We start from the raw sequence: 19,331 nt of genomic DNA, 5'->3' as shown, positions 1-19,331 counted from the left end.
GAATTGCAGTGGATCTAGGCACTCTGGAAATATGGAGTATTTATGTGTCTCATGACCAACCTCTCAAAGCACTTCAGAATGATAAATGAAGACCCCTGACCTGCCTTTGGCCTCTTTTCTCAACTTGTCCACATTACCTACGTTTTCTGGTTTATTTAGGATGAAATATTCTGTCACACCCAGTGGGACAGATTTTGGCGGTATCGATGAATTGACTATAATTCATACAAAATGTGGATCTTGTGAGGTTGGGTATGTATTTACCTGATGCCTGTGTAGAGGGAAGGTTTGAGGGGGAGGTGACGGAGGGGGGAGAGAGTGGCTGCAGTGTAGAAGAGATGTGACTAGATGGCGCCGGGTAGGTAGGCTGCGATGTATATAGTGGGTGTGGGGATGCTGTAGGTTTGGCTCCAGTGGCTGTAATGTATACAGAGGGTGTGTAGATGGCGCAGGGCTGTGTGGCGGAGGCTGGAGCTGGGATTTCGGGCACTCCCGGCTGAGTACAGTGGAAGATGGCGGCTGAGGATCGGGAGAGGGATCAGGCCCGCAGTGACAACGCGAAGCACAAGAGGAAGGAGCAGCTGAAGCGCTGGCTGGGCTCGGAGACCGACCGCGAGTCGGAGCGGCCCCGCACCAAGCAGCTGCGAGTCAAGTTCGCCGAGGGAGCCGTCTTCCTGGCTGCCTGTTCGAGCGGGGACCGGGACGAGGTGGAGAAGCTACTGCTGAGAGGAGGTGACATCAACTACACCAATGTGGACGGTCTGACCGCCCTGCACCAGGTTAGCACCTCACTGAACCCACTCCCCAGCCCTCCCGGGGGGGGGCAGAGAGTCAACCCACTCCCCCCGCCAAACTTGTCAACTCTCACCCTGGGGGTGGGTGGGGGGCAGCTCCGGGGCTGAGGCGCCTCTGCAGCAGGAGATGGTGCAGCTTCCAGTCAGTCAGGGGCAAACCCATTCACTACCTTTACATCAAATAGGCAAAGGACCAATCAATGGCTGAAGAGTTATTGAGGCCATCTCAGAAGGGGAAAAGGGCCGGCGACAACTTTTTCCAGTGGGCTTTTAAAAAAAAAAACCACTGCTGGGTCTTAATGGAGCAGAGGGTCCCAGCTCAAGGCTCTAGGTCCTGAGTCGAGTTGCTCTGCTCCTGCACTCTGTGTGTATGTTTCCTCCACCTGAGGAGCCCCCCGGGCCGGAATCACACAATGATTTGGAGCCGAGTCTGGTTCATGGAAAATGTCCTTTTAAAGAGTCCGATCCACACCCGGAGCCTTGCAGTGATTGTGACATTGGAGGAGTGGGGCAATGCTGCTGTCGCCTTCCTACCTCCTTACCTCCCTCTCTCTGTCCTTTTTGCTGAACTCCCTAAAATCTCCCCCGGGTCATTTTGAATTGACGAGAGCTCAAGGCAAATAAAGGTAGCCAGCAGGTGATTTGGAATGACAGGATAGGGTTCAGGGTAAGAACCTTTGGTCTGACTCCTGCCTGTGCCCTACAGCTGGCGGCTGCTCTGAATTATTGACGTTAATCTTTGGTCGAGATCAGCATCTCTGTGGAAACTGACAGCACAGGAGTCCAGTCAGCCCATCATGTATTCGTCAACTCCTTGCAACCTAAAAGCTAACCCCCTTCCTCCACTTTCTGCTGCATATCATCATTTACTTCAAATATTTATAGTTATTCTTCAAAGGATGCAATGTTTTCAGTCACTCCATAGCAAAGTGTTTTCTGTTCCAGCAGTCCTCTGCAAATAAATATATCTTAAATGTAAAGGAATGCTTGGAAAAATAGGAGTGTTTTTGTTAAAACAGAGACAATTAAAGTTGATTTGATATTGATGTTTTCATACAATGATGTCGTGAGACAAATTAATCGTAGAATCCCGACAGTGTAGAAGGAGGCCATTTGGCTCATCGAGACTGCACCGATCTTCTGAAAGCGCACTCTACCCCATTCTGCCGCCCTATTCCCATAACACCATAACCCCACCTAACCTGCATGTACTGCGCTGTAATGTTCTATGTTCTATGTTCTATCCCTGGACTTTAAGGGGCTATCCACCTAATCACATCTTTGGACTGTGGAAGGAAACCGGAGCACCCGGAGGAAACCCAAGCAGGCATGGAGAGAAAGTGCAAACACCACACAGTCACCGAAGGCTGTAATCGAACCCAGTCCCTGGCTCTGTGAGGCAGCACTGCTAACCACCGTGCCACCCTTGGGTACAGAGGTGGATTTCCTAAGCAACTGAGGGGAGAGTAAGCGGGCACAATGTTTACATAAAGGTTTGTGAGACTGTGGAATGCAGATAGGTTGAAGGAAAGCAGAATAAAGAGTTATGGGCACATGAGATTCTGGCAGCTACTGATGTGGAGGGTAAGATCCCAAAATGGCCAAACAACCCATTTCCTTGTACTTTCTCTCTGTTTCCGGCTTCTGGTGACGGCGGGCGGGAGGCAGCCGCACGTTGGAGGGCTCCCGCTCGGGAATAGAATTTTCAGGGTTTTACTGTCCCGGGGTTTTAATGTCCCAGGGGCAACGGAGGCTGAAAAAGTTGTAGGAGGACACGGTGAGGAGAAATGTCCAAGTTTTTGGAAAAAAATGGCCATGAAAAAGGGGGCTAATGAAAGTCCACCAGTGAGTGGAAAAGTCAGCGCGTGAACTGTAGGAAAAGTGGAGACTGGGTGCCGGGGGAGGCCACATTGCTCACGGCAGAAGGAATGACCAAGGTGATGGCCGTGGAACTTGAAGCGCAAAGCATATGGAAGTGATGAAGAAGGAAGTGGGGGCGGTATTGAAAGTGCTGGTGGAGGAGGCGATTGCCCCGGTGAGGGCGGTGGTATCAAGTGCAGCGGCGGAGGTGCGGGAGCAGGGTGAGACACTGAAGGAAGTGGAAGAGGCATTATCGCAGCACAGTGATAAACTCACCTCGATGGGGAAGGAGCTGTGGAGGGTCTGCGAGCCAAAATGGAAGACCTGGAAAACTGATCCAGGCAGCAGAGTCTGTGGATCGTGGGTCTGCCCGAAGGGGTGGAAGGCCCGAGGCCGACGGAGTATTTTGCCACAACGTTGGCGGAGCTATTTGGGCAGGGGGAACGATCCCTCTCGATACGAACTGTATCAGGCTCATAGGTTGTGGAGGCCTACACCAAAGGCGAGTGAGCCGGCAAGAAGTGACTGTTTGTTTCCGTAGGTACACTGTGAAGGAGAAGGTTCTGTGCTGGGCAAAGCTGAAGCGGGTGGTGCAGTACCCTGGAGCTGGTATACGCATATACCAGGACTTTACGGTGGAGTTGGCGAGGAGGTGGGCGACCTTTGGCCAGGTGGAGAAGGCACTGTACAACAGTATGGTGCAGTGCGGCATAGTGTATCCAGCTAAGTTGAGGGTTACCTACAAATCCAAGGACTTTTATTTTGGGACGGCGGAAACAGCGGAGGGGTTTGTGAAGGCAGAAAGACTGTGGCAGAATTGAGAAATGGGACTTATACTGAAGTAGCCTCATGTAACTTTATTTTTTCACTGCGTGTTGGTGTATGTACTAAATGAGTCGTCGCTGTATATTTGGACTAGGGAAGAGTTGGGACTTTCATTTGCATTGATAGTTTTTTGGGGCTTGGGTGTGTGTGCTGGGGTTGTGTATTAAAGGGGATTTCTTTGTTTCCCTGGGACCGGGTAGGGGGGGAAGGAGACCCGGATGGGGGCCTCCTCATTGGCTGATTTAAGCCGGCCAGTGAACGGGAGTGAGGTGGGGGAAGGGGCTGCGGCCTTCGGAGTCTGGTAGAACAGGTAAATTTGGGGGAAGGAACCAATGTTGGGGGAGGAATGTATGTGTGTGTGTGTGTGTGTGTGTGTGTTGCAATTCATGGGTGTCATTGCCAGTACATTTTCGGGGATTGGATGGCTTTGAATATTACGGGACAGAGGTTGGGGGTTGCGATTCCCGATTCCTTTTTCTAATTTATATTGTAGCTTGAGTAAGCCACTAGATCTTAAACTCTGCCATTACTTTAGGAGTGCTCACAAAAAGATTGCAAACTCGAAATGTTAGTCTTTGTTATTTTATGCAGTAAAAGGAATATAATAACTCACATCAATATCATGCCTATAATGATCACAGGACTGAAATCACTTTACAACCAATTAAGTACTTTTAAAGTCCAGTCACTAATAATATGTGATAAGAAATAGGAGCCAGTAGTGGGCCATTTGACCTTTCAAACCTGTTCTGTCATTCAATAAAACCATGGCTGATCTTCTATCTCAACACCACCTTCTTTCACAGCCCCCATATTGCTTAATTCCTTTCATATCCAAAAATCTATCTTTCTATGTTTTGGATATACTCAAAAACTGATAATCTCCAGTCTTTTGGGGAGATAATTCACAGCCTCCTGAGTGAATATATGTTCATCACCTCAGTCGAAAATGACCAACCCCTTATTCTGAGACTGTGACGCCATGCTCTAGACTCCCCAATCGGAAGAAACATTTTCTTTGCATCTACACTGTCAAGCCCCTTAATTTTCTATATTTAGATTTCTTCCAAATTTTAGGGATTGTAGGCCCAAGCCTTTTCAATCTCTCCTCATAGAACAACCTCCAATCCCTGAACCGTCTTTGCCCTCCTTCCAAGAAAATATATCCTTCCTTTGGTAATGAAACCAAAACTGTAGTCAGTACTGCAGATGTGGTCCCACCAATGCCCTTTATAAATGTAGTAAGATTCCTTTATTCTTATCTCTCCATTTATTTTGTAATAAACGCTAACATTGCTTAACTTTTCTGATTTGTTGCTGCACTTGCACGTTTAACTTTCTATCATTCGTGTTCAAGAACACCCAGGATCTTTTGAATGCCAACATTTCCCAATCAATCATCATTTTCAAAATGTTTTGCTTTTTTCATTTATCTTCCCAAAGTAGATAACTGCACATTTCTTCACGTATTCCATCTGCTATGCTTTTGGCACTAAACTTGTCTATACCCCTTTGCAGCCTCTTTGTGTGCTTCTCATAGTTTACTTTCCCACCTAACACTTTATTGTCAGCAAACCTGGATACATTGCACTCGCCCCTCCCACTAAGTCACAGATGTAGGATGTAGATAGCTGAGACCCAAGCATTGATTCTTGCCGTACCCCACAGTTACAGCTTGCCAAAGGGCACAAATCCTGTCTCCAGCCTATTAGTGGCCACTTGAGTTACATGACAGTGGGGCAACCATCATACTCTTGGGTAGGCTTCCTTTCCACTGACTTAAACCGGGGAGGTGTTGGGGCTGGGAGGGGCACAGTTGGGGGCCATAGCAACCCTTGAAATCCAGCCCACGTCTCTGTCATGGCTAAAAGATCAAATCAATCTGCATCTATGCTATGACTTCTTTATTTTGTCATTGTGAATTATTTGTGGTTTTGAATATAGTACCTCTAACTTTTTTTCATGATGTCACTTTAGTCTCTAATGGTCGATTATTTTAAGTGCTCTGACTTTCCTGACCCACTGCGCTTTCTTTACTCAAATAGCTGCCATGCTCTGCAACCTTGACATTTGTCTTGCTGCTTTTAAATTCACCATTTCCTAACTCTTCCACCCCAGCACCTTCATTTGTTTAAAGCCCTAACTACTGCCTTAATTATTCAATTTGCCAGGACATGGGTCCTAGAATCATAGAATCATAGAATTCGCACAGTGCAGAAGGAGGCCATTCGGCCCATCGCGTCTGCACTGACCATTTGAAAGACCACCTACACAGACCCAATCCCTGACCTATCCGTTTAACCCCACCTAACATTTGGATACTTGGGGACAATTTAACATGGCCAATCCACCTAACCTGCATATCTTTGGACTGTGGGAGAAAACCGGAGCACTTGGAGGAAACCCACGCAGACACAGAGAGAATGTGCAAACTCCGTGGGCCGAAGGGCCTGTTCTGTGCTGTATTTTCTATGTTCCACACAGTCACCCGAGGTCGGAATCGAACCCGGTTCCCTGGTGTTGTGAGGCATCAGTGCTAACCACTGTGCCACCGTGCTGCCCCAGTTTAAAGGGTCGCTGTCCAATGGAACATTTTCCTCTTTTCCCAGTGCTGATGCCAGAATTGAAATCCCTGCTTCCCACACTTAACCTTCTAATCTGTTTATCCCAATAACAATTTGCATATGGTTTAGGCAACAATCCTGCGTAATATTACCGGGGTTTGAATTTCAGCTGGCACTCCTCAAATTCTCTCAGAACCTTATTTGTAGTTCTACCAATGTTGTCAGTTCTTAGATGGACCATAATAGCAGGATCCTCCCCCTCCCACTCCTAAGTTCTTCTCCAGCTGTGAGACAATGTCCTTAAATCTGGTACTGGGTAGGCAACGTAACATTCTGAATTCTTCGTCGTGGCTGCAGAGTTCGGTATCTATCTCCCTGACTATAGTGTCCCTTAGCCACCTACACTGCGAAGTGGGTTGAACAATCATAGAATGATACAACACAAATGCAGCTCATGTCTTTTGAATGAGCTATTTATTTCCCCCCCCCGCCCCCCTGCTCTTTCCTGGTGATCTAGTCTCCTTAAAATATTTATCCAATTCCTTTTTGAAAGTTATTATTGAATCTGCTTCTAAAGACCTTTCTGGTGGTACTTTCCAGATCTCAGCAACTCAAAAATGTAACCTTTTTCTGCCTCTGGATTTTATGCCAATTACCAGAAATCGGTGTCTGTTGACTCTTCTCCCAGTTTTATCTTAGTTGCTCCAACAAAACCCCTCATCCTTTTGATCATCTATTAATCTCCCTTCAACCTTTTCTTCTGTAAGGAGGACAAGCCCACCTTTTCCAGTCTTTTCACATAAAGTGTGGTGCCCAGAATTAGTCGCCGTATTCCAGCTGAGGCCTAACCAGATTTTCCTTTAAAGGAGGATAAGGGGTAGACCATTTAGGACCGAGATGAGGAGAAATTGCTTCACCCAGAGAGTGGTCAGCCTGTGGAATTCGTCACCAAAAGAAGTAGTTAAGGCCAAAACATTGTATGTTTTCAAGTAGCAGTTAGATATAACACTTAGGGGATCAAAGATATGGGGGGAAAGCGGGATTAGGCAATTGAGTTGGTTGATCAGCCATGATCATAATGAATGGCAGAGCGGGGCCGAATGGCCTCCTATTTTTTATGTTTCTATTAATTTCTTACTTTTGTAGTAGATATATATATTTTCTAAATTTAGAGTACCCAATTCTTTTTTCCAACTAAGGGACGATTTAGCGTGGCCAATCCATCTACCCTGCACATTTGGGTTGTGGGGGCGAAACCCACGCAAACACGGGAAGAATGTGCAAACTCCACATCGACAGTGACCAAGAGCCGGGATCAAACCTGGGACCTCGGTGCCATGAGGCAATAGTGCTAGCCACTGCGCCACCATCCTGCCATACTAGATATATTTTAATGAAGAATCTTAACATTCCAATCCCACCCAACCCAATTTCGGGTATATTGTGACATGTTGAGTGGTGTACTTTATGCTGGTTCAGAGGGCAGTATGTTGGTTCAGAGGGCAGTATGCTTGTATCTACTCTTGTTTGTACTTGTATCATAAATAATGTGGATAGTTGCACATTGACCCTGAGTCAGGAGTACAGCATGTTATAAAAGTATCCCAAATGCAAAGAACAAGGCAAAAATGTATAGCTCGTTTCTCAAATTGATCTGAATCTGGGAAGCTCTGTAAATCGCAGTGTGCCTATGGTCATGTTCCTGCAGCTGGATTTGGAGCTGTGATGATAATCAATTCCCCTTTCCATCTCCTCTTCCTGTTTCCTTGGAGAAAGTATACCACTTGTATGGTTTACTATATGGAGACAGAGAGTTGAGAGCTATTAAAACAGAAAATGCTGGATAAACTCACCAGGCCTGGCAATACCTGTGGGGAGTGAAACAGAGTTAACATTGTGGATCTAAATAGCCCTTCTGCAGAGTTAAAGTTTGGGGCCATTTAGACCCGAAATGTTAACTCTGTTTCTCTCTCCACAGATGTTGCCAGCCAGACCTGCTGAATGTATCCAGCATTTGCTGTTTATATTTCACATTTCCAGCATTTGCAGTATTTTGCTTTTAGTTGAGAGTTATTGTTGGGAAGAGCAAGATAAAACATGGGATTATAGTGGGTTCACCGAGTTATAGCGCGATGGGTCACAAGGTTATTACGGAGTCAATGTGCTGGGTCATGGTATTAATATGGATTCAGTGTGTTGGGTCAAGGGGTTATTGCGGTGTCAGTGTGTTGGGTCAAGAGGCTATTATAGGGTCAGTGTGTTGGGTCACTGGGTCATTGTGGGGTCAGTGTTTTTGATCAAGAAGATATTACAGCGTTAGTTTGTTGGGTCAAGGGGCTATTGCAGTCAGTGTGTTGGGTAAAGGGGTTATTGTGAGGTCAGGGTGTTCATCACTGGGGTGGCTTTGTGTTTGGTCAGTGTGTTGGTTAAGGGTTTTTTGTGGGGTCAATGTGTTGGGCAAGAGGATATTACAGGGTCAATGTGTTGGGTCAGGGGTTATTACAGGGTCAGTGTTTGGGTCAATGGGTTATTCCGGGTACAGCTCATTGGGTCAATAGGGTATTACAGGGTTAGTGTGTTGGGTCACTGGGTTATTGTGGGGTCAGTGTGTTGGGTCACAGGGCTATTGTGGGGTCAGTGTGTTGTATCACTGGGTTATTGTGGGGTCAGTGTATTGGATCACAGGGTTATTGTGGAGTCAGTGTGATGGGTCACAGGGCTATTGTGGGGTCAGTGTGTTGGGTCAAGGGGTTATTGTGGGGTCAGTGTGTTGGTTCACAGGGCTATTGTGGGGTCAGTGTGTTGGATCACTGGGTTATTGTGGGGTCAGTGTGTTGGGTCACAGGGCTATTGTGGGGTCAGTGTATTGGATCACAGGGTTATTGTGGAGTCAGTGTGATGGGTCACAGGGCTATTGTGGGGTCAGTGTGTTGGGTCAAGGGGTTATTGTGGGGTCAGTGTGTTGGATCACAGGGCTATTGTGGGGTCAGTGTGTTGGATCACTGGGTTATTGTGGAGTCAGTGTATTGGATCACAGGGTTATTGTGGAGTCAGTGTGATGGGTCACAGGGCTATTGTGGGGTCAGTGTGTTGGGTCACAGGGTTATTGCGGGGTCAGTGTGTTGGGTCACAGGGTTATTGCGGGGTCAGTGTGTTGGGTCACAGGGTTATTGTGGGGTCAGTGTGTTGGGTCACAGGGTTATTGTGGAGTCAGTGTGTTGGGTCACAGGGTTATTGCGGGGTCAGTGTGTTGGGTCACAGGGTTATTGTGGGGTCAGTGTGTTGGGTCACAGGGTTATTGCGGGGTCAGTGTGTTGGGTCACAGAGCTATTGCGGGGTCAGTTTTATGGGTCAAGGGGCTATTGTGGGATCAGTGTGTTGGGCCACAGGGTTATTGTGGGGTCAGTGTGTTGGGCCACAGGGTTATTGTGGGGTCAGTGTGTTGGGTCACAGGGTTATTGCGGGGTCAGTGTGTTGGGTCACAGAGCTATTGCGGGGTCAGTTTTATGGGTCAAGGGGCTATTGTGGGATCAGTGTGTTGGGTCACAGAGCTACTGCGGGGTCAGTTTTATGGGTCAAGGGGCTATTGTGGGATCAGTGTGTTGGGTCACTGGGCTATTGCGGGGTTAGTGTATTAGGTCAAGGGGCTATTGCAGGGTCAGAGTGTTGGGTCATTGGGTTATTGCAGAGTCAGTGTGTTGGGTCACAGGGTTATTGTGGGGTCAGTGTATTGGGTCAAGGGGTTATTGTGCGGTCAGTGTGTTGGGTCACAGGGTTATTGTGGAGTCAGTGTGTTGGGTCACAGAGCTATTGCGGGGTCAGTGTAATGGGTCAAGGGGCTATTGTGGGATCAGTGTGTTGGGTCACTGGGCTATTGCGGGGTTAGTGTATTGGTCAAGGGGCTATTGCAGGGTCAGAGTGTTGGGTCATTGGGGTATTGCGGGGTCAGTGTGTTGGGTCAAGGGGTTATTGCGGGGTCAGTGTGTTGGGTCACTGGGTTATTGTGGTGTCAGTGTGTTGGGTCATGGGGTATTGCGGGGTCAGTGTGTTGGGTCAAGGGGTTATTGCGGGGTCAGTGTGTTAGGTCACTGGGTTATTGTGGTGTCAGTGTGTTGGGTCACTGGGGTATTGCGGGGTCAGTGTGTTGGGTCACAGGGTTATTGTGGTGTCAGTGTGTTGGGTCACTGGGGTATTGCGGGGTCAGTGTGTTGGGTCACAGGGTTATTGTGGTGTCAGTGTGTTGGGTCACTGGGGTATTGCGGGGTCAGTGTGTTGGGTCAAGGGGTTATTGCGGGGTCAGTGTGTTAGGTCACTGGGTTATTGTGGTGTCAGTGTGTTGGGTCACTAGGGTATTGCGGGGTCAGTGTGTTGGGTCAAGGGGTTATTGCGGGGTCAGTGTGTTAGGTCACTGGGTTATTGTGGTGTCAGTGTGTTGGGTCACTGGGGTATTGCGGGGTCAGTGTGTTGGGTCACAGGGTTATTGTGGTGTCAGTGTGTTGGGTCACTGGGGTATTGCGGGGTCAGTGTGTTGGGTCAAGAGGCTATTATGGGGTCAGTGTGTTGGGTCACTGGGTCATTGTGAGGCCGGTGTGTTGGGTGACTAGGTTATTGTGGGGTCAATGTGTTGGGTTACTGGGTCACTGGGTTATTGTGGTGTCAGTGTGTTGGGTCAAAAGGATATTACAGAGCTAGTTTGTTGGGTCAAGGGGCTATTGCGGTCAGTGTGTTGGGTCAAGGGGATATTGTGAGGTCAGCGTGTTCATCACTAAGGTGTCTTTGTGTTTGGTCAGTGTGTTGGGTCAAGGATTTTTGGGGGTCCGTGTGTTGGGCAAGAGGATATTACAGGGTCAGTGTTTGGGTCAAGGGGTTATTCCGCGTACAGCACATTGGGTCAATAGGATATTGCACAGTTAGTGTGTTGGGTTAAGGGATTATTGTGGGGTCAGTACATTGGGTCAGGGGGTTATTGTGGGGTCGGCGTATTGGGCTACAGGGTTATGACGGATCATGGGGTTATTCCGGGGTCAGCGTGATAGTTCATGGGCTTATTCTGGGGTCAGCATGATGGGTCAAGGGGTTATTCAGGGGTCAGTGATGGGTCATGGGGTTATTCCGGAGTCAGCGTGACGAGTCACTGGGTTCCGTCAGGATCAGCAATTCAGTCACGGGCTTATTGTGTGTTGGGGGATTATTGTGTGGCCGGTGTGTTGGGTCACACGGTTACTGCAGGGTCAGTGTGACGTGTCATGGGTTTATTGCAGGGTCAGTGTGACTGGTCACAGGGTTATTGCAGGGTCAGAGTGATGGTCACTGGGTTATTGGAGGGTCCGTGAGACTGGTCACAGGGTTATTGCAGGGTCAGTGTGACTGATCACTGGGTTATTGCAGGGTCAGTGTGACTGATCACTGGGTTATTGGAGGGTCCGTGTGACTGGTCACTGGGTTATTGGAGGGTCCGTGTGACTGGTCACAGGGTTATTGCAGGGTCACTGTGACTGATCACTGGATTATTGCAGGGTTAGTGTGATGGGTCACTGGGTTTCAGCAAAATCAACATGTCTGGTAAAGGAGTTAATGCAAGGTTAGCCTATTGGGTCACGGGGTTATCGGGGTGTCCTTGTGTTTGGTCACAAGGTTATTTCAGGGTCAGCGTGTTGGGTCACAGGGTTTTTCACAGTAGCTTCATTGCAGTGTTAATGTAAACCTACTTATGACACTAATGAAGATTACAATGATTATTATTATTGCACGGTTAGTGTGTTGGGTCACGGGGTTATTGCAAGGATAGCGTGTAAGTCACGGGGTTTTTACGAGACCAGTGTGTTGGTTCACGGTTATTCTGAGGAGGATGTTGGGTCATGGGGTTATTGCGAGGTCAGTATGTTGGGTCACGGGGCTATTGCAAGATCAGTGTGTTGGGTCATGGGGTTATTGTGAGGTCAAAGTATTAGGTCATGGAGTTACTACGAGACCAGCATGTTGGGTCACGCTTATTGCGAGAAGCGTGTTGGGTCACGGGATTATTGTGAGGTCAGCATGTTGGGTCACAGGATTATTGCGAGACCAGCATGTTGGGTCACGCTTATTGCGAGAAGCGTGTTGGGTCACGGGATTATTGTGAGGTCAGCATGTTGGGTCACAGGATTATTGCGAGGCCAGCGTGTTGGGTCATCATAATAATCTTTATTAGTGTCACATATAATGTTTTCATTTATTGTGAGAGGAGTTGAACACAAAAGTAGGAAGATTGTGCTTCAGTTGTACAGGACACTAGTGAGACCACATCTGGCGTATTGTATACAGTATTGGTCATCTTAATAATAATAATAATCTTGATTATTCTCACAAGTAGGCTTACTCTGCAATGACGTTACTGTGAAAATCCCCTAGTCGCCACATTCCGGCACCTGTTCGGGTACACAGAGGGAGAATTCAGAATGTCCAATTCACCTAACAAGCACGTCTTTCGGACTTGCGGGAGGAAACGGGAGCAGCCGGAGGAAATCCACGCAGACACGGGGAGAACATGCAGACTCCGTACAGACAGTTACCCAAGCTGGGAATCGAACCTTGGTTCCTGGCGCTCTGAAGCAACAATGCTAACCACTGTGCCACCATGCCGCCCATTTATAGCGAGGTCAGCATGATGGGTCATGGGGTTATTTTGTGATCAGCGTGTTGGGTCATGGGGTTATTGCGAGGGCAGCATGTTGGGTCATGGCGCTATTGTGAGGTGTGTGTTGGGTCATGGTTATTACGAGGCCAGCGTGTTGGGTCATGGGGTTATTGGGAAAGTTTGTCTAATGGGTCATGGGCTTATTGTGGGCTCAGCATGTCGGTCACGGGGTTATTATGAGGCCAGCGTGTTGGGTCATGGCTATTACGAGGCCAGCATGTTGGGTCACAGTTATGAGGCCAGCGTGTTGAATCACGGTTATTGCGAGGTCAACGTGTTGGGTCACTGGGTTATTAGGAGGGTCTTTGATATGGGTCATAGGGTAATTGTATTCGGATGTTGAGTGCTATTATATGGGCATATTTCCTTCCATTCTTTGTGGTCTTGTGTATGCTGATGAAACAAAAAGAATAGATTTTTTTAGGGGAAGAAATTCTTTTAAAGAAATTAAACTCAAATCTTTTTACTTGTATTGTGACTGGTGGTCATGTTTGCTCAAGCCTTTGCAGGCACCAGTAATGTCAATGCACACATTTCCTGTGTTTTGCCCTTTTCCCCCCTCCTCTTTTTTTTTTTTTCTCCCACTTTCAATTCTTTTTTAAAATAAATTCAGAGTATCCAATTATTTTTTTCCAATTAAGGAGAAATTTAGCATGGCCAATTCACCTACCCTGCACATCTTTTTGGTTGTGGGGGTGAGACCCACATAGACACAGGGAGAATGTGCAAACTCCACGCGGACAGTGGCCCGGGAATGAACCCGGGTCCTCGGCGCCGTGAGGCAGCAGTGCTAACCAATTGTGTTACCACAGTCATAGAGGTCTACAGCAAAGAGTCTGTCGTCCCATCGTGTCTGCACCAGTGAAAAACAACCACCTAACTATTCTAATCCCATTTAACAACACATGTCCTAGAACCTTGTATGCCTTGGCATTGCAATGTTATGAGGGTTTCTGCCTCCATGCCGCACAACCCTCTGGGTGTAAAAGTTTTTCCTCACATCCTCTCAACCTCCTACCCCTTACCTCAAATCTGTGCCCCCCCTGGTCATTGTTCCCTCCACCAAGGGGAAACATTTCTTCCTGTCTATCTATGCCCCACTTTTATACATCTCAATCATGTCTCCCCCCCCCCCCCCCCACCTCAGTCTCCTCTGCTCTCAGGAAAACAACCCCAGTCTCACCAGTCTCGCTTCATAGCTAAAATTCTCACTGTCTGACTGACAATATTTCAGCTGAGGGAGGAGCAATAAACCCTGAGGTTTTCCAAGCCTGTGAGTGACGTACTCCACCTCAACCGGCTGATCCATTAGTGGAACTTCCATTGGATATTTTCCACTGGATCAGCTGTCTTTCTTGACTATTTAAATTGGGTTGCCATTCTCCGCTATGCACCACGTGTCTGGGAGCGAGGCCGGAATTTTCAAGAAATATTTGGCCTGATGCTAAACATCATTCAGTCTTGTACACTTAGCAAGGATTGGATAAACTCTGAAAGGCCAGTCGATGATGGGGAGACTGGACTGGAGGTTGCTGAAATGTTCAAAGTTTTCTTTGGGGAAATAAGATAATCGAAGAACATCATCTGTCTCCCGGAGGATGAGCAGCCATTTGTGATTCATGCAATGGGATTGTTGACTAATCTTCACCTCCCCAATGATTCTGCTAAATTGAGCATCTCATGAATCCCAGGGTCAGTCTGGCTTTTCTTCATGTATTTATTCCAAATGTATATGAAAAGTTACCACACATAAATAGATCGGGAAACAAACTTCCCAATACACAACTATACAGTTTGCACAAATGTTTCCCTTCCTCCCCCTCCCAGCTCACCCCCGAGCGACAAACAACCCCCCAAACACGGTCATGAACGACCACCACCTTGAGGGTCAGTCTTGCTGGATATTTCCTGTGTGCTTCTATTTTCCCTCAACATTGACATTACCCTAGCTTTGACATGAGTTTATCCATTGTATACTTAGTTGCATTTATGTGGATGTTTTTATTTCTATTTTGTGTGGGTCCCTACGCCATGTGTATCTTGAAAGAACAGGTTGATGGGAGAGCTGTGCTGTGAGAGGGGTGAACTCAGACATGAGCCTCTCATTGATGTTTAGCCTCCGTGTCTGGTAGTAGCATTTTAGCACCAGGTCCAACGGTCCTGACACACCTCCTGACTCCAATCCATGGTGCTTATTCTTATTTTGTTAAGGTAACCAAATAATGTAAATATATGTCGCAGTTATGGTACCATCATGTGAGTTATTAAGATTTTGTTAGTAAATCTAGAGTGTGTTTATAATGAAATAGAAGATTTATGAGCCAGTGAAGGAAGAAATCCTGAACCAGCAGCTCGTGTTAGGTAGAGCGCTCCCTTCATTGCCAGCTTTCATCCTGAAACCCAGTCGTGATGGTGCTGAGATGTTTTTAGTGGGCCAAAGGTTCACCTTGCTTTCTCTCACTTTCTCTGTCACGCTAACACTCCTGTTCTCTCCTCTCACTTTTCTTTTTTCCTCTCTATTGCTTTCTCACCGATCGCTTTCTTTCTCTTTTCTTCCTTTCTCTCTATACCCTTTTCCCTCACTTTCCCTCTGTCCCCTTTTCCCTCTCTTTCTCCCTTTCCCTCATTTTCTCCCTCCCTCTTTCTCACTCTCTCCTATTTCGCTTCCTCTCTCGCACCTCTCGCCTCCCCATCCCCTCCCCCTTCCATTCCGTCACTTATCCTTCATCGCCTCCTACCTCCCCTCCCCCTCCCCTTCCTTCTCCCCTCCCCTTCCTTCTCCCCCTCCCCCTCCTCCTCCCCCTCCTCTTCCACTCCTGCTTCTCCGTCCATTCCCTTTCCACTTCCCCTCCCCTTCTTTCCCTCCCTTCTTCTCCCATCTTCCTCTCCTCCCCCTTCTCCGGCTTACTACGCCCCTGCCACTCACCCCCACCCCTGTCCCTCGCCCTTGTACTGGCCCTCACACCTCGCCCCTCGTGCTCACCCCCACCCCTTGCCTCTGCCCTTTTCCCTCCCTTTCTCAACCCTCTTCTCCTCCTCTGTCCTCTTCCCCTCTCTCTGCCCTCTTCCCCTCTCTCTGCCCTCTTCCCCCTCTCTCTGCCCTCTTCCCCCTCTCTCTGCCCTCTTCGCTCGCTCTCTGCCCTCTTCCCTCGCTCTCTGCCTTCTTCCCTCGCTCTCTGCCTTCTTCCCTCGCTCTCTGCCCTCTTCCCTCGCTCTCTGCCCTCTTCCCTCGCTCTCTGCCCCCTTCCCTCGCTCTCTGCCCCCTTCCCTCGCTCTCTGCCCCCTTCCCTCGCTCTCTGCCCTCTTCCCCCTCTCTCTGCCCTCTTCCCCCTCTCTCTGCCTTCTTCCCTCCCTCGCTGCCTTCTTCCCTCCCTCGCTGCCTTCTTCCCTCCCTCGCTGCCTTCTTCCCTCCCTCGCTGCCTTCTTCCCTCCCTCGCTGCCTTCTTCCCTCCCTCGCTGCCTTCTTCCCTCCCTCGCTGCCTTCTTCCCTCCCTCGCTGCCTTCTTCCCTCCCTCGCTGCCTTCTTCCCTCCCTCGCTGCCTTCTTCCCTCCCTCGCTGCCTTCTTCCCTCCCTCGCTGCCTTCTTCCCTCCCTCGCTGCCTTCTTCCCTCCCTCGCTGCCTTCTTCCCTCCCTCGCTGCCTTCTTCCCTCCCTCGCTGCCTTCTTCCCTCCCTCGCTGCCTTCTTCCCTCCCTCGCTGCCTTCTTCCCTCCCTCGCTGCCTTCTTCCCTCCCTCGCTGCCTTCTTCCCTCCCTCGCTGCCTTCTTCCCTCCCTCGCTGCCTTCTTCCCTCCCTCGCTGCCTTCTTCCCTCCCTCGCTGCCTTCTTCCCTCCCTCGCTGCCTTCTTCCCTCCCTCGCTGCCTTCTTCCCTCCCTCGCTGCCTTCTTCCCTCCCTCGCTGCCTTCTTCCCTCCCTCGCTGCCTTCTTCCCTCCCTCGCTGCCTTCTTCCCTCCCTCGCTGCCTTCTTCCCTCCCTCGCTGCCTTCTTCCCTCCCTCGCTGCCTTCTTCCCTCCCTCGCTGCCTTCTTCCCTCCCTCGCTGCCTTCTTCCCTCCCTCGCTGCCTTCTTCCCTCCCTCGCTGCCTTCTTCCCTCCCTCGCTGCCTTCTTCCCTCCCTCGCTGCCTTCTTCCCTCCCTCGCTGCCTTCTTCCCTCCCTCGCTGCCTTCTTCCCTCCCTCGCTGCCTTCTTCCCTCCCTCGCTGCCTTCTTCCCTCCCTCGCTGCCTTCTTCCCTCCCTCGCTGCCTTCTTCCCTCCCTCGCTGCCTTCTTCCCTCCATCGCTGCCTTCTTCCCTCCCTCGCTGCCTTCTTCCCTCCCTCGCTGCCTTCTTCCCTCCCTCGCTGCCTTCTTCCCTCCCTCGCTGCCTTCGTCCCTCCCTCGCTGCCTTCGTCCCTCCCTCGCTGCCTTCGTCCCTCCCTCGCTGCCTTCGTCCCTCCCTCGCTGCCTTCGTCCCTCCCTCGCTGCCTTCGTCCCTCCCTCGCTGCCTTCGTCCCTCCCTCGCTGCTTTCGTCCCTCCCTCGCTGCCTTCGTCCCTCCCTCGCTGCCTTCGTCCCTCCCTCGCTGCCTTCGTCCCTCCCTCGCTGCCTTCGTCCCTCCCTCGCTGCCTTCGTCCCTCCCTCGCTGCCTTCGTCCCTCCCTCGCTGCCTTCGTCCCTCCCTCGCTGCCTTCTTCCCTCCCTCGCTGCCTTCTTCCCTCCCTCGCTGCCTTCTTCCCTCCCTCGCTGCCTTCTTCCCTCCCTCGCTGCCTTCTTCCCTCCCTCGCTGCCTTCTTCCCTCCCTCGCTGCCTTCTTCCCTCCCTCGCTGCCTTCTTCCCTCCCTCGCTGCCTTCTTCCCTCCCTCGCTGCCTTCTTCCCTCCCTCGCTGCCTTCTTCCCTCCCTCGCTGCCTTCTTCCCTCCCTCGCTGCCTTCTTCCCTCCCTCGCTGCCTTCTTCCCTCCCTCGCTGCCTTCTTCCCTCCCTCGCTGCCTTCTTCCCTCCCTCGCTGCCTTCTTCCCTCCCTCGCTGCCTTCTTCCCTCCCTCGCTGCCTTCTTCCCTCCCTCGCTGCCTTCTTCCCTCCCTCGCTGCCTTCTTCCCTCCCTCGCTGCCTTCTTCCCTCCCTCGCTGCCTTCTTCCCTCCCTCGCTGCCTTCTTCCCTCCCTCGCTGCCTTCTTCCCTCCCTCGCTGCCTTCTTCCCTCCCTCGCTGCCTTCTTCCCTCCCTCGCTGCCTTCTTCCCTCCCTCGCTGCCTTCTTCCCTCCCTCGCTGCCTTCTTCCCTCCCTCGCTGCCTTCTTCCCTCCCTCGCTGCCTTCTTCCCTCCCTCGCTGCCTTCTTCCCTCCCTCGCTGCCTTCTTCCCTCCCTCGCTGCCTTCTTCCCTCCCTCGCTGCCTTCTTCCCTCCCTCGCTGCCTTCTTCCCTCCCTCGCTGCCTTCTTCCCTCCCTCGCTGCCTTCTTCCCTCCCTCGCTGCCTTCTTCCCTCCCTCGCTGCCTTCTTCCCTCCCTCGCTGCCTTCTTCCCTCCCTCGCTGCCTTCTTCCCTCCCTCGCTGCCTTCTTCCCTCCCTCGCTGCCTTCTTCCCTCCCTCGCTGCCTTCTTCCCTCCCTCGCTGCCTTCTTCCCTCCCTCGCTGCCTTCTTCCCTTCCTCGCTGCCTTCTTCCCTCCCTCCCTCCCTTCTTCCTTCCCGCTTACCTCCCTCCCCCTTGCCTCCCTCCCCCTTACCTTCCTCCCCCTTACCTTCCTCCCCCTTACCTTCCACCCCCTTACCTTCCTCCCCCTTACCTTCCACCCCCTTACCACCCTCTCCTCTTGTCCCTCCGCTCTTTCTCCCTCCCTTCTTTCCTCGCTCCCCTCCGTCCTCTTTCCTCTCTCCCCTCGTTTCTCTCTCCCCTCGTTCCTCTCTCCCCTCGTTTCTCTCTCCCCTCGTTCCTCTCTCCCCTCGTTCCTCTCTCCCCTCGTTCCTCTCTCCCCTCGTTCCTCTCTCCCCTCGTTCCTCTCTCCCCTCGTTCCTCTCTCCCCTCGTTCCTCTCTCCCCTCGTTCCTCTCTCCCCTCGTTCCTCTCTCCCCTCGTTCCTCTCTCCCCTCTGACCTCTCTCCCCTCTGACCTCTCTCCCCTCTGACCTCTCTCCCCTCTGACCTCTCTCCCCTCTGACCTCTCTCCCCTCTATCCTCTCTCCCCTCTGTCCTCTCTCCCCTCTGTCCTCTCTCCCCTCTGTCCTCTCTCCCCTCTGTCCCCTCTCCCCTCTGACCTCTCTCCCCTCTGACCTCTCTCCCCTCTGACCTCTCTCCCCTCTGACCTCTCTCCCCTCTGACCTCTCTCCCCTCTGACCTCTCTCCCCTCTGACCTCTCTCCCCTCTGTCCTCTCTCCCCTCTGTCCTCTCTCCCCTCTGTCCTCTCTCCCCTCTGTCCTCTCTCCCCTCTGTCCTCTCTCCCCTCTGTCCTCTCTCCCCTCCGTCCTCTCTCCCCTCTGTCCTCTCTCCCCTCTGTCCTCTCTCCCCTCCGTCCTCTCTCCCCTCCGTCCTCTCTCCCCTCTGTCCTCTCTCCCCTCTGTCCTCTCTCCCCTCTGTCCTCTCTCCCCTCTGTCCTCTCTCCCCTCAGTCCTCTCTCCCCTCCGTCCTCTCTCCCCTCCGTCCTCTCTCCCCTC

The 19,331-nt window shown here is 50.9% G+C and overlaps 1 protein-coding gene across 4 annotated transcripts in view; it reads left to right on the top strand.

Moving 5' to 3' along the window:
- The first annotated feature begins 339 nt into the window (after positions 1 to 339).
- LOC140431032 (protein phosphatase 1 regulatory subunit 12A-like) overlaps positions 340 to 19,331 on the top strand; it is a 349,337-nt gene continuing 330,345 nt past the window's right edge. For 3 of the 4 annotated variants that reach the window (XM_072518929.1, XM_072518928.1, XM_072518930.1), the window contains exon 1: positions 340 to 779. In XM_072518929.1, coding sequence (XP_072375030.1) covers positions 513 to 779 — 267 coding nt within the window. In that variant the 5' untranslated portion in view covers positions 340 to 512. The remainder of the gene's footprint in view (positions 780 to 19,331) is intronic. The other variant, XM_072518931.1, reaches the window with a different exon arrangement.

The sequence above is a fragment of the Scyliorhinus torazame genome, chromosome 10 (assembly GCF_047496885.1).
Source record: "Scyliorhinus torazame isolate Kashiwa2021f chromosome 10, sScyTor2.1, whole genome shotgun sequence".
Classification (NCBI taxonomy): Eukaryota; Metazoa; Chordata; class Chondrichthyes; order Carcharhiniformes; family Scyliorhinidae; genus Scyliorhinus; species Scyliorhinus torazame.
Note: the sequence above shows the minus strand (reverse complement) of the source record. Positions and strands in the feature narration are given on the sequence as shown.